This window comes from Haplochromis burtoni, unplaced genomic scaffold (genome assembly GCF_018398535.1).
Source record: "Haplochromis burtoni strain Fernald_Lab_line unplaced genomic scaffold, NCSU_Asbu1 Contig_737, whole genome shotgun sequence".
Lineage (NCBI taxonomy): Eukaryota > Metazoa > Chordata > Actinopteri > Cichliformes > Cichlidae > Haplochromis > Haplochromis burtoni.
In genome coordinates this window covers 56,805-70,153 of record NW_024583098.1, presented here as the reverse complement: position 1 = coordinate 70,153, position 13,349 = coordinate 56,805, and the positions used below count along the sequence as shown (strand labels likewise).

Genomic DNA, 13,349 nt, shown 5'->3' with positions numbered 1-13,349 from the left:
GTGTACATTTGCATAATGACTTAAACTAGCATAACTGAAGGAACAATGGGCTGGGAGGTCAGTTCCTTGATCATTAATATGCAAATTCTCAAGGAGGGGGCCTAAGGGTACATCTCTCACCATCATACAGTGCTGTGATCGCAGCCATTCCCCAACTCTCTGTGAATGGGACTCATGGCCATTGATCAGTGGCCATTGATCACGGGCTTTGATCAGTGGTTGTTGATCAATGGTCATGTGAATTTGCATATCAATGATCAATTAACTGATCTGCCAGCCCATTGTTGGAAACAAAAGGTTTCTGCCACTGAAAACGTTACATCCAGATGAACAGAATCAACTTTTGTGGATTTCCAAAAAGAGCTGTGCGAGACGACCATATTAGGGAAATCCTCTCTTAGTGACATCATTTAGAGCCAAGAGTAGAAAAAAATAGATCAGTTGTCATTTAGAGTGGTCTGAAAGCTGTACGTAATTGCACATACATGGACCTCATATAATTTGAACATTCCCTTTCCAGGCTTGTTTGAGACGACTGAATCTGGTTCTTTTTAGATGTTAAAAATGCTCAACTTTGGGACGATAGTTGATGTAGAAAATTTAGTTTTATTGCATTTTGAATGCAGAATATTGATGTCCATTTGACAATCGCTAGCTGGTTCATTATTTTACATACATAGTTACCTTATTGATTATTAAAGTATTCTGATTGTGGTATATTTAAAAGAATGCAAAAATTAAAAAAAAAATTACTTTTTAAAATGCTTCCCAAATGTGAAAACTTTTGGGAAGTCAGCTTTTGGGAGACTGAAGGACTGAGGAGACACAGTAAAGGAGTTGTTAGCACTGTCACCTCACAACAGAAAGGTTCCTGGTTCAAATCCCAGCTGGACTTTTCTGATTGTAGTCTAAAGGGCTTTAAGTGGTCAGCAAAAAGCAACACGTTTTAAGAATCTGCGAGTTTAACTTTTGAAAACTAATTCTGATTCTCTAACATTTCCTAGATGTTTGGGGGAGGTAACAGTTTCCATCTTAACAAAAACATGTTATCTAATTATTTTAGAATTCTCATTTTTTTTATTGATCCTACAATCATTATTTCACTTTAACTGGATCCTGCAGCTTAGAATCATCAATGACTAATGTCATTTATAAAAGACAGTTGCTCTAAGAGTAACTTTAAAAATGGAAACACAGGCATGCTTGATTCAGCTTCTAGTAAGACTGGTGGAGAGTCCCACATCTGATTCATCCAACCTTCAGGTCTTCAGGTTCTGCCCCCTCCCTTGTCTTTCCTCTTTCTACTCACTTTTAACTCAGTTTTTGCTTTTGCCATCACTCTGCTTGTTTCTCTGAATTGTTCCTCCCGAATCTTCTCTTAAGGATTAAGGAGTGCTTTCTTGCTTTCTCTCCATTATCTTGGTCTGTTCTCCTCTTAACTTTTACTTTCTCCCCATCTGTCACCGTTTCTCATCCTCATCTCCCTCCCCCTCTGTCTGCACCTCTCTCGGGACAAGGAGGTGACAGCAGGAGGTCGATAAAGTGCTGACATCATCTCGCATCTCATCTGAGCGGGTCATGGCTAAGAGGACGGGGGAGGAAGAGGAGGAGGGAGATGAGATGAGGAGTGAAAGTCAGAGTGATTCTGTCTCGCAGCTCTCGCTCACACACGTGATCATGTTTCCATCACTTCAGACGACGTTACACTGACTTCATTTCCAGGATAACCACATTTAACATCACCAAACAAAATGCACAGTTTTATCAGAAAATGCTGCCATAAGTTAAATTTAAAGTCACTTTTAGTGGATGTTAAAGATTTTCATGTTTACTATAAATAAACAATGAACGAATTTAAAAAAACAAAAAAAACAAAACAACAACAACAACAACAACAACAACAACAACAACAACCCTGCTCTCTTCAGCTTTTGTTCTATCAAACATCACCCATTAAAACACCAGTATGTGCCAATGCACTGGTGTTTCTTAAAGTTAACTAGTTAAGCTTAGCCAGGTAGTGAACCACGTCTGCAGAGATGGACTAGAGTGAAATTAATCTAAGGGACTGTTTGGTTTATTCTTACTTTATTCTGACTAATGATTTCCTGCTAACATGGATAAATTGCACTCCAGCTTATTTCACAAAATAAAATGTAAAAAAAGGACAGCTAATTTATCCAAGCTAACTTATTTGCTACATCTACCTGCCATTTTTCTATGACTACACTATAACATCTACTGTGACACACTAAGCAGATTTTTGCAGATGAGCTAAATTTAGCTCATCTGTTAGCACCATCCAACCACCCTGTGTTGGCTTTGCTTTGTGTCAGTATGAATGACTAAAATAAATACTGTTCTAGACAGAAAGAAAGCTGTTGCCAAAACATTCTTTTCCACCAAAGAAAAATATGTTTAAACATTTTTAAATGGAGCTTAATTGATATCGTAAGTAGTTTTTAGTTTTTTAAATGTGTAGAATCATCAGGAAAATGCCAAGACATCTGTTACAAAAGGTAGCCCAGACTCCCTGCCTTAACTATATGCTGAGCAATTGTGCTTACTTACAGTCAGCCGCCCAAAGGTCCATTTTCAGTAAGGAAAAAAACTCCTTAGTTAATATCAAAGACAAAAAAGTTAGGCGTGGTCACAGCCCTGACCTCAGCAAACGCTTTCTGATGCCTTTATCGGCTCAGTCAGGTCAAACTGATTAAAACATGAATGTATTTGGTAAATTGTGGAAATTCTAATTTTCAGAAATGATGATTATCCAGGGTACGTTCACTAGGTAATGACAAGTTGTTAACCTGTGAGACGACAATATCCTCAGCTTCCAAGTCAGATGCACTCCGGTCTTATCACGTCTGTTTCAAAAGAGACTTAACACACCAGAGAGTGGCTCCATCCATCTTTGGTGCTGTCTATAGCTACGACCATGGATCATGTTATTTAATGTAATTTGGCAAGCTACATAAAATAGTGCAGCGTAATAGTGCAGGAAGGGTGCAGTATATCATCCCTGTTTTGGCTAATGGCCGCTTGCTTGCGGACTGTGAACAAATATGAGAAGGAGAGTGATGACTAGTGTTTCACTAAGAGCCTTCAGACCTCTTTTCTTTACAACACTGTGTCTGTACTTACTGCTCTCTGACTCGCCTCACCTTAACCTTACTCAAACCTTCTGCTTAGCCCACAGGGTTTTTATCTTTTTTTTAAATTGATTTTATCGTTAACTCTGTTTCCCTGGGTCTTTTCCTGTGTGTTATGAATAAATCTTCCTTTTTTGGTACCGGTAGTGGTTTCATTTTGTTGTATTTATCTGGGACACCTTAAAGGCCGGTCCGTGAAAATATTGTCGGGCATAAACCGGTCCGTGGCGCAAAAAAGGTTGGGGACCGCTGATATAGAGGATGTTACAAAGACACACACACCTATTACACTCACATTCATTCTCTGGACACTTACCAGAACGCTAAACTAAGTCTTTCCTTGTAATAATTAATTTATGGGAACTTGCTTTGTGTCCCAGAAGGGAATGTGTAAACAGATTTAGGTCCCTGAACATGACTAAAACACACCGCCGTCCCCACCCACCACACACACACACACACACACACACCACACACACACCACACACACACACACACACACACACACACACACACACACACGCCCGCGCGCGCACACACAGCTGTGAGCTCTGTCCTCATTTGCCAACAGATGCTCCGTCTAGACGTATTACAAGCCACAATCTCAGCACATACAGAGGTGTGTGTGTGTGTGTATCAAATGCCAAAATGTCAGTCATAAATATTAATAACACGAGCCTCTGATGCCATGAAAATGTTAAGGATTACAACTTGTTGGTGGTTCATTGATTTTCCGTCATGTAGTTCTTTCCAAGTCTGCAAAGTGCAAACAAATCTAAAATCGTTCAAGGTTAAACTGGACTTTTAGACTGTTCGAATTTATTAAGTGAGTGAGTAATGCACATTAATGCACACAAAACAGGAAAACCTGAACAGGCCAGACTGCCAATGAATAGACTAAACTATATTCAGCCTGAGTAAAACTAGAAATACCACAAATATAAGGTTAAAACTTCATGAATGTACATTAGATTAATTACTTGATCCTATGCTGGTGGGAGAACCTCATTAATGAGCAAAAGTAGGTGGATATAGAAAAATTAGTAAGCAAGGCATTCGTTATTATCTCTATTTAACTCATAGTTTCAGGCAGTATCCTCTTTTTTCCACAAATGCAAAAGAGAGAGAAACCAGGAACATTACAAATATGTGCCAACCATAACTGTGTGTCACACATGACAGTAAAATGAACATATTTAACGATCAGTTCATGAGTTTTGTTGTAAAGTTTTGCATGCACAGTTTGTATCATCACCAACCAGTGAGGGTGTGTCCCCTGGCGAGGATTCCTGCTGGGAATACGGAGGGGGTCACTGTCCTCTCCTCTTCTTCTCTGCTCCTCCTCTTCCTCGTCCCGCTGACTCTTCCTCTCTGCTCTCTGTCCGGTCGGTCTGTCCAGGGGGGGCAGCAGCTGAGTCTTCACCTTCTCTGACAAACTGTCTGCATCTTTGAACACACTGCAGAGAAGAGAGATGACTTCATTTATTTTTCAGCTCTATACGTTTATTTTCTGACTATACCAGAGTTGCTAAGCATGACTCACAATTCAAAATAATCTTTAGTTATCAAACAAACTGCCCTTCAAGGCCACCCTCCCTATCAGACAACCTTTTTATAATACCGTAGGCTTTTTCCAACAAATAAAAGATTTCAACAACAAGTGGGTGTCAATCTGAGATGACCTTAAAAGGCAGGCTGAGTACGAGGCATACTTTATTACTATTTATACATTTCTTCCTAAAGTTGGAAAGTTTGTCCCTTACAGGATCCAGAAGTCTAACACAACAATTAAAATAATCAGAACAACATAAGACAATAGAATAAAAGCTTAATAAAGTAGAGCAGCTCAAAAAAAATAACCTGTCAAATGTGTGAAGCTGGTCAGTGTTCACGTGGTCGTTGATGTTCACCGTTAAGTCCGACACCTGCTGTGTGCTGGAGTTCTACACACACACACACACACACACACACACACACACACACACACACACACACACACACACTCCATTAAAAACATAGATTAACATGGAGAATAATATCTCAACAAACCAGCAAATAATAAATTGAGCCTAAATCATATTTTCTTATTTTACGCAACTGTGTGTCAGATCTTTGCATAGATCTACATTTCTCCAGTCTTACAGTGCAGTAATACGACCCATGTACGAATGACAAAAACTAAAACTCACTGAACTAAACACTAAACTAATCGAAACATTTTAATCGATACAAACTCGAATGACCGGAAAAAACCCCACAAATTTAAAAGTAAAGTGTTTGCGACCTCACCCCTGGCTGCAGTGATGTCTGCTCTGAACATCAAGATTCAAACTTAGAAAATCTGACTTGATCCCTTTTAAGGCTTTTTATGGATCCTTACATCAGGACTGAAATGCAGGATAAACTGGTCGGTCTATATCAGTGCTCTAATGAAAAATAATCCGGAGGAAAAAATCTTCTTCTTAACCTCCTAAGACCTGAACTCTTTCATGGCATTTTAAAATTTTCTTTGCTATTTGGGCTGATTGGAACCTGATGAATTTAAAAACTAAGACTTACCAGATTTCTTTTTTTTTTTTTTACATAATTTTTGTTTCTGAGAAAAACGAGATCCACATATGAGGACATTCGTTTTAAACTTTGATAGAACAGTGGCAGTATAACGTCCTCGTAATTATGCAAAATTTCAGGTTTCTGCTGTCATTAATAGAGGGAAAAAACCCCACACACTACCATAATTTTTAAAGCACTATTTTAAATTGCCATTGTCTAGAAAACTAATTAAGACCAGTCCTTCAAATGTTTATGTGCTTACCATCAGATTGAAGATCAAGGTGGAATCAACAGTGATTGCCTTGAGGAGCATTTGGGTGTCACTGTTGTTGGCTTTGTATCGCAGACTGTACAGCTCTTTGTTGTTACTCCAGTCAGCAGGCAGCAGCTCGGACTTCTTATCACTGCTGCGGGCCTGGAGCAGGAAGGTCACAGAGGTCGTGAAGACAGATAAAAACAAAGGGGGTCAATTCAATCAGAAACCTGCTTTTTCTTTTCACAATATTTGTTATCAGAATTTGGCCAGTTCACTGCAAATAACAAAACAATACATAAGAACTACAGCAAGAAATATGTGTTATTATTAGATATAACATATACTAATCTCATCACTAAGGCTGTAAGATTGTTGTAAAAAATTGTAAACATATTGCAGATTCTTGTGTTGCTGCAGTAAAACAGACTAAAACTAGCTAACATAAACAAGACTAACCCTATAATTAAAATGTGACAAAACAACATTGGTCAATAACGTAAAAATTCCACATAATAAAATAAAAAACGAACGTGGAAAAAATAAATATAATAATGATACACATAAAAATCCAGTAGAGTGAATTCATTTTTTAGGTGCATAAAAATTTCTCATTATTTATATCTAAAGAAAAAAAAACTTTTCACCGTGTCATCATGTTCAAAATAAAGAGAAATGTCTCATTTGGAACTGGGTCACTTTCCTAAATGGTAGGTGTCATTCCAGAGTGTTTTTATGTAAAACAATCACACAGAGATGCCAAACGTTTCCCTTTTCACGTTAAATCTCATTATAAATGCTTCATTTTAAAAATAATACTGATTACCTGTTGATTTCTGTAAAATGAACAATGGGAGAGGGTGGAGGATAGCAAGGCTGCACACTAACACGAATCTGTGTCATAAACTCCCGTGGTGTTTCAGGATGACTGCCCCCAGTGGGTTAGCCAGCTAAAGATGACATGACAGTTTTGGTAAACTGTCCCTCTTAAAACAGATGCCGTCAAACTGAATATCAGCCATGACAGTTGGATTAAAGAAACCTAAAACGCATTTCTCACACTTTTAAATTCTTCGCGTTAACGTCAGCTTCACACGGGAGGTGATGCTTGTTTATGAAGCTATAGCTAATGTACGTTGAGAATTACATACAGAACTCCCTTGGAAAAACCGACATTTTAAGAATTATTGGAATTACGGTCTGAAAAACATCGAAAACCACATACACAGAATCTTTTTGCTAATGTTTAATTTGCATTCCACAATTTGGCGTAAGAATGATGTAAAAAGAAAATATTATCTTTGCCATAATGTGGGATAATTTAACACAAGATTTAGCTAAACTAAGCGAACTCACCTCGTCTCCTGAGCCGATGCACCTGTATCCGTTCTTTATCAACTCCCAGTGAACAAAACACACAACGGCGTCCTGCGGGCAGGTGATGTTACCTGCGACACAGGTGTACAACACCTCCAAGCCAGCCATGTTTTCCTTCAATCTGCCAACATCGGTACAGTTTCAGGCAAAAGAAATGAAAACGAAAGTCTGTGTAGCAGCTTCACTGAGTCAAGCTGCAGTTCGGTGCCAAGCAACAGGAACCATTTCCGCTTCCCGGCTTTTCAGTTTAAAAGCACCAGGGAGCTGACCGAACGGCACATATCTGCAAATATCCAGTGATATTATGTGACGTAATGACCTTTTTTCATTAAGCTTTATTTCTATTTCATTTAGTATTTTTAGCTTCAATTAAGTTTCATTTTGATTCACTCTCAGATTAGGTTTTCTTATTTCAGTTCAGTTTTTCTTAGTTTCTGGGTTACTTTTACTATAATGTGAGTGTATTTGTAAGGGGGAAATTTAGACGAAGTATTAAAATACAAACTCAACTCTTCATGTCATGTAGGCATGAAGTGTTGCGTTTCTCAGCCTTACAAAACATGTGCACCAATGCACCAAACTAAAATATTTTTCTCATACCTGGGTTTTATTTTGTTTGGGTTAAATATAATAATGTTGAAATCGGCCCTACTTCAATTCATTGCATCTTAAAAGAGCTCATATCTCTGTATAACTGTTAATTTAAAACAGGGGCCTCAAACTCGCAGGCCGGGGGCCACTTGCAGCCCACGTCACCCCTACTTGGGGCGTGTATATTGACATGAAGAAATATAGTACAATTTGACCCTTGAAGTTATTTATTTATTTATTTATTTATTTATTTATTGTTAGGGTGCAATAAGTGCAATGTTAAAATAAGTTCCTTAAAAAGCAAAAAATGATTTTATATGAAAGCAATATGAGCAGAGAGTACAAACATGTTGAGGGATTGGCTGTGTTAGTTCAGTGAGAGTTATTTGTAAAGAAAACAGTTTTCACTAGCAGTCAAAAATCACTTATTTCTGCATTTTTATGTTGTTAAATAAATATAACAGAAATGCTGCCACGTGTCTGGCCAGAAAGAGAGTACCAATTTGTTTATTTGGCAGTTCAATGAAAGGCTTCAGTTAGTTAATAGTGAGGGAAGAAATGCGTTCACCTTTGCAATTTTAGCTTGTTATACAATATTTGAAATTCAAAAACAAACTAAACACTACATTTTCTAAGATATTTGTGTGTTTTCTTGTTTGTTTGTTTTTGTACTCCTAGAACACTAAAGTGCTCTCCAATAAGATGACAATGCCAGCAGTGGCCTACAGCTTTAAGACCCCTGATCTAAAGAATAAAGATATGTACGCATCAAAAACACAAGCGATAATTTAAAAAAATCTAAAATGTCAGTTGATTAATTTTCAGACGGCATTTTATGCTTGTTATTGTATTATTTGTGTGAACCTATTTTAATGATCCCAACTTGATCAGGAAAAAAGTAAATTTATATTTTTAAACCGAGTCAATTTTGTTTTGATAAAACAAACGCAGGGTTAGCGGAAGCGCAGTGGTTCACTGTGTACGGCTTTTTGTTTTGATCCCATTCAAATAGCCTCCGGATCAAAACAACTAAAGGACAATAAATGTTCCGCTTTGTGTGCTTGCTCTGTTTGTGAGAGTGTGTTTCAAATGTAAAATGAATCATCAGTTGACATCAAGCAAACATGTAAAAAGATATCACATGCACCAAAAATTATCTATCTATCTATCTATCTATCTATCTGGACTTTTGGTTCCCTCCCACCTCCCTTCACGTTTGGAGACTTGATTTCCCGTCGTGCACCTCGCAGGGCGGACAGCGCTTCCTTGTCAAGATGGCGGCTCCCTTGACTCTGCTGTTGATTGTGGCCGTTACGATCCGTGCCGCTTTGTTCCGGTCCAGTTTGGCGGAGCTGATTGCAGAGAGGGTGGAGGTGGTGTCGCCGATAACCGCCTGGAAGAGAGGTAAGCGCGGGTCCAGCGGTTTAGAGCCGCTGCGTTCCGTTCACGTCCGGGTCCCCTCACCTCTCTCTCATCCGCGCTGTTATCCGGTAACTCGGTCAAACCGGTTCAGCTGCAAAAATCAGCAGCTGAGACTCAAATTCAGAAAGTTCGGTGATGTTTTACTGACATTAAGCTAACAACGGACACGTTTTACTTTCTGTAGGGGAAGATTTAAACAAGTGTTTCTTTGCTATTTCCAATGAATGGAGCTCAGTGGTTGTTTCTCTGTCAAACATCCATCGGCCACCAATAATAATGACGACCAGAGTCTCTGCCAGCGGCTGAACAAAGATCTGCACAGTCTCTAGTATTTGTGGACCCCCTGTAAATGACCCCCCTCCTATGACCCACATTCGTTTCCACGGGGTTATTTGCGCATAGTAAAGTAGACGTTACACCTGTACAACATCTGGCTGACGTGTATAGTGTGTGTATAATGTTACATCAGCAAGTGTTTAAAAATTAATTTCCACAGCTACAGCCAATTTAAAATCACTACTTAGCCTAACAGGCACATGTCCCCCTGCCTTCAGGACCTGCTTGCTGTGAGGTGATGGTGCTAACAATTGCACCACCGTGCAGACACCCTAATTTGGACAAAAGTATACAAACAGACTGAAATATATACATACACCCCCATGAATATTTGTTTAATTGCCCCTTAGCAACTGACTACCTCTTCTGTAATCATTGATTTATGAGGGCTCAAAAGTGATGGAGAAAATGCACATACCCCTGCCCCATGTGCTTCGATGGCCAGTAAATATCTGAGAATAATTAATGTACAAAAAAAATCAACTGGTTCACAGTGGGAGGCACTCACTGATTTGACTTTATTATTTGACAAATTTGTATCAGCTTTCCATTAGTTACCACAGACAAAGATTTTGTTTTAGATGAATTTGTGAAATATTAGTGGACTGTGTTTAAGTTTCCATTTAGCATATTATGACACGGTACCTGACAGGAGCCTGAGGTGCAGGTTTGCAGTCAATCGGAGGTTTTTCTGTAAAACACAAAACATGACCAACGTGCTGTGAGACTCGCACAGAAACACTTCGTGCATTTTTCATTCGTGCATTCAAAGACAACAGCCCAGTGCTAATAAAAAAGATTAAAAGTTGGAGATTTTAACAGAATTTATGATTTTGGCTTCTAACGATAGTGGAATAGAGAAAAATTAGTTTAAAATGTCACTTCACTCTCGAAATTTCAGACCAAATTCACCAAGTTGAAGTTCCCTAAATGCAAAACTAAACATTTTCCATAGTAACCAAAATAATTGTGGTTGTGATTTTTATTGTAATATAGCAGTTTTAATAAAACTGTTTCTCTGTTTGCTGTTTCTTTGCAGTTGTTGAAGGTTTGGCTCTGCTTGATTTGGGAGTTTCACCATATTCTGGAGATGTTTTCCACGAGGTGAATCTCTCTCTCACACAAACACCTTTTACAAAGTCTGAGTGAACACTGAATGTATATTTGTACATTAACCTGAAAATAATCGGAAAATATGAAGGCGATGGTCTGGAAAACAAAGATGAAACATTCTAGATTCTCCTTATTTCTTGGTGAAGCATCACAGTGGAGGGGATTAGAGACACAGGCAACATTTCTAGAAACTTCTTTCAACAAAAGGTCAGATTTCCACTGAAGCAGCATTCAGATAACACCCAGGTGGAAAATTTGCTTACTAAGCAGCTGTGTAATAGCAAGAACTTCATCATCAGAACAAAGTGAGAGTGTCAGAGTCAGATCTTCTGAGTGAGGAGGGGCCTCCTCAGAGTCGGGCCATGGCTGGACCAAAGGTTTCTAAGAGATTAAATAGATACTCTAAAACATCCAGAGCAGGGTAGGGTGAGCACATCAAACTTTGTTCACAGATAATCAACATCAACAAACACAAAACGTATTATATCAAGATCACAAGAATCAATCAGCTGCCTGTTTGTAGACTCAAAGGATGAGTAGCATCTGTAAACCACCTCTCGAATGTCACATTCACACCAACAAAGTGCTGGTGCTCAGTCTGAAACCAGTTCCATGCATTTCCAGGTGCCGTGTTGGTGGAAAACGGACAATAAATGTCTTATTTAATTATATAGACGTGCTGGGATGTTTCATTTGTTCCTGGTTCTTGATTTTTCCATGACATGCTTGCACCTCATAGATGGTGTATTTCTACAACTGAGATCTGAGTCAGCAGAAAATTATTTAATGTGTCTGAAATCCACAAATGAGGCATGTTGATGTTTAGATGTTCATGTTGAATTCTCCTTCTGCTCTGATCCTTTCAGACTCCTCTCATCATCTACATGTTTCACTTTTTGGTGGACTACGCAGAGATCACATTTATGGTGAGTCTGAATACAAAACATCATTTTGAAGCATTTTTTTCTTTGGGGGCAGTCTCATTACTGGAGAGGGACGGCTGAGGTGGAGCGGACTTGTGCAGAGGATGGATAGGGAATATGGGTCTTGGCCAAGAGCTGCCAGGTGGGAGGAAAAGAGGAAGGCCACAGAGAAGATTCAGAGATGTAGTGAGGGAGGATGTTAGTGATCGGGTGACATGGAGGCAGATGATTGTGACAACCCCTAAAGAAGAAGGAGATTAAACTCTGAAGTGTGATCAAATTGATTGTAAAGCCACACACAAACCTCAAACCTTTTTGAGGCTGATGTTGATGAGAGCTGGTTCTCTGAGCACAACCCAGAACCTGAACGGCAGGTTTCAGTGTCAATCCACAGTTTTAAAGTCCAAAGGCATCAGCAGAGACACCAGGAGCGTGCTCGATGTTCGATGCCCACAGCATTATACATGAATTCATAAACCAGGATTCATCGTTAATGCAAAGGTTTAATGTGATTCCCAGTAACATCTGAGAGACCAGATTCAGCCCTGGAGTAGAGTGTCTCCACTCTCACCAAGAAAACAAGAGCTTCATGGCCACACTAATACGATCTTCACTTATCATGAGCCGTGTTCACCACATTAACCTCCTCGCTACTTTCCATAAAATAGAGATTTTGGGGTGGAGGGCACAGTGGAGGACACCCAGCTCTTATCACAGAGGACCAGGCACAAGGGTCAGAACAGATTTCCCTCAGAGCTTCTTGAAAATAGCAGACATCAGAGTGAGATGACCTTGAAGTGGAAATGCAGCAAATGTTAAATCAGGCATACTTCATTTTACCGTTTCTGTCTCCTCAGCTGGCCGACGTGATCACCGCTGTGGCTCTTTACATGGCAGTGAAGGAGTACAACAAACAAGTGGTGAGAACACATCAAAATACACAGTTTAAATACTTATGTGTAGAGAAGTAGGGTTGGCCTAAACTCCCAAACCCCGTCTCTAATAATGAACAGGAGTAACTTCAGCTGACGTGTTCTGTGTGAGACCTTTGTGTTTGGGGCTCTGTGTGTCTGCATCTGTTTCTTTTTCATATATTTGTCTTTGATGCCGTTTCAGTTCAGAAAGCAGAAGTTTGCTTTGGAGGCCGACCGATACCCCATGGACTCTCTGGAGCTCATCAGAAGCCCCAAAGAAATGTACTACGTCCCTCTGAAAGTAGCCATGTTGTAAGTACCGTCACTCATACGGCACACAAGTCGCACCAAATAGAAATTCTGTCCTGCCAGATTCAGCTTCTTAAATTTCATCTTCTTACCCAGAATAACAAAGGTGTCACCACTCGGGCTCTTCCAGCTGCGAAGTTTATTATTTATTCTTGAGGCGACTGTTGTTGTGATTCGATGCTGTATAAATAAAACTGAATTGAATTCGGGGTCTAAAATGAATTCATATAATCTTGCTCAATTACAGTGAACACCATCACTCACCCACAAAACACTAAAATTCAGTCTCCACAAAAATGTGCAAACGATCCCGGATGAGCCCCCACTTATGTCCCAACTCAAAAGCCAAAACATAAATAAGGAGACGAACACCAGAATGTCAGTGAGAAAGAGGTTTATCTTGGCT

At 39.3% G+C, this 13,349-nt stretch overlaps 2 protein-coding genes across 2 annotated transcripts in view; one reads left to right on the top strand and one right to left on the bottom strand.

Annotated features, from left to right (window-relative positions):
- Positions 1-7,560, bottom strand: part of psmf1 (proteasome inhibitor subunit 1) — a 15,694-nt gene extending 8,134 nt beyond the window's left edge. The window contains exons 1-4 of the mRNA XM_005950065.3: positions 7,315-7,560; positions 5,968-6,120; positions 5,013-5,095; positions 4,412-4,609 (exon numbers count right to left, since the gene is read on the bottom strand). Of these exons, the coding sequence (XP_005950127.1) occupies positions 4,412-4,609; positions 5,013-5,095; positions 5,968-6,120; positions 7,315-7,443 (563 nt within the window). The 5' untranslated portion in view covers positions 7,444-7,560. The remainder of the gene's footprint in view (positions 1-4,411; positions 4,610-5,012; positions 5,096-5,967; positions 6,121-7,314) is intronic.
- A 1,596-nt stretch (positions 7,561-9,156) lies between these two features.
- pigu (phosphatidylinositol glycan anchor biosynthesis, class U) overlaps positions 9,157-13,349 on the top strand; it is a gene marked incomplete in the record, with an annotated part of 10,330 nt that continues 6,137 nt past the window's right edge. Inside the window, 5 exon segments of the mRNA XM_014330222.2 lie at positions 9,157-9,330; positions 10,724-10,788; positions 11,664-11,723; positions 12,578-12,640; positions 12,837-12,946. Of these exon segments, the coding sequence (XP_014185708.1) occupies positions 9,201-9,330; positions 10,724-10,788; positions 11,664-11,723; positions 12,578-12,640; positions 12,837-12,946 (428 nt within the window).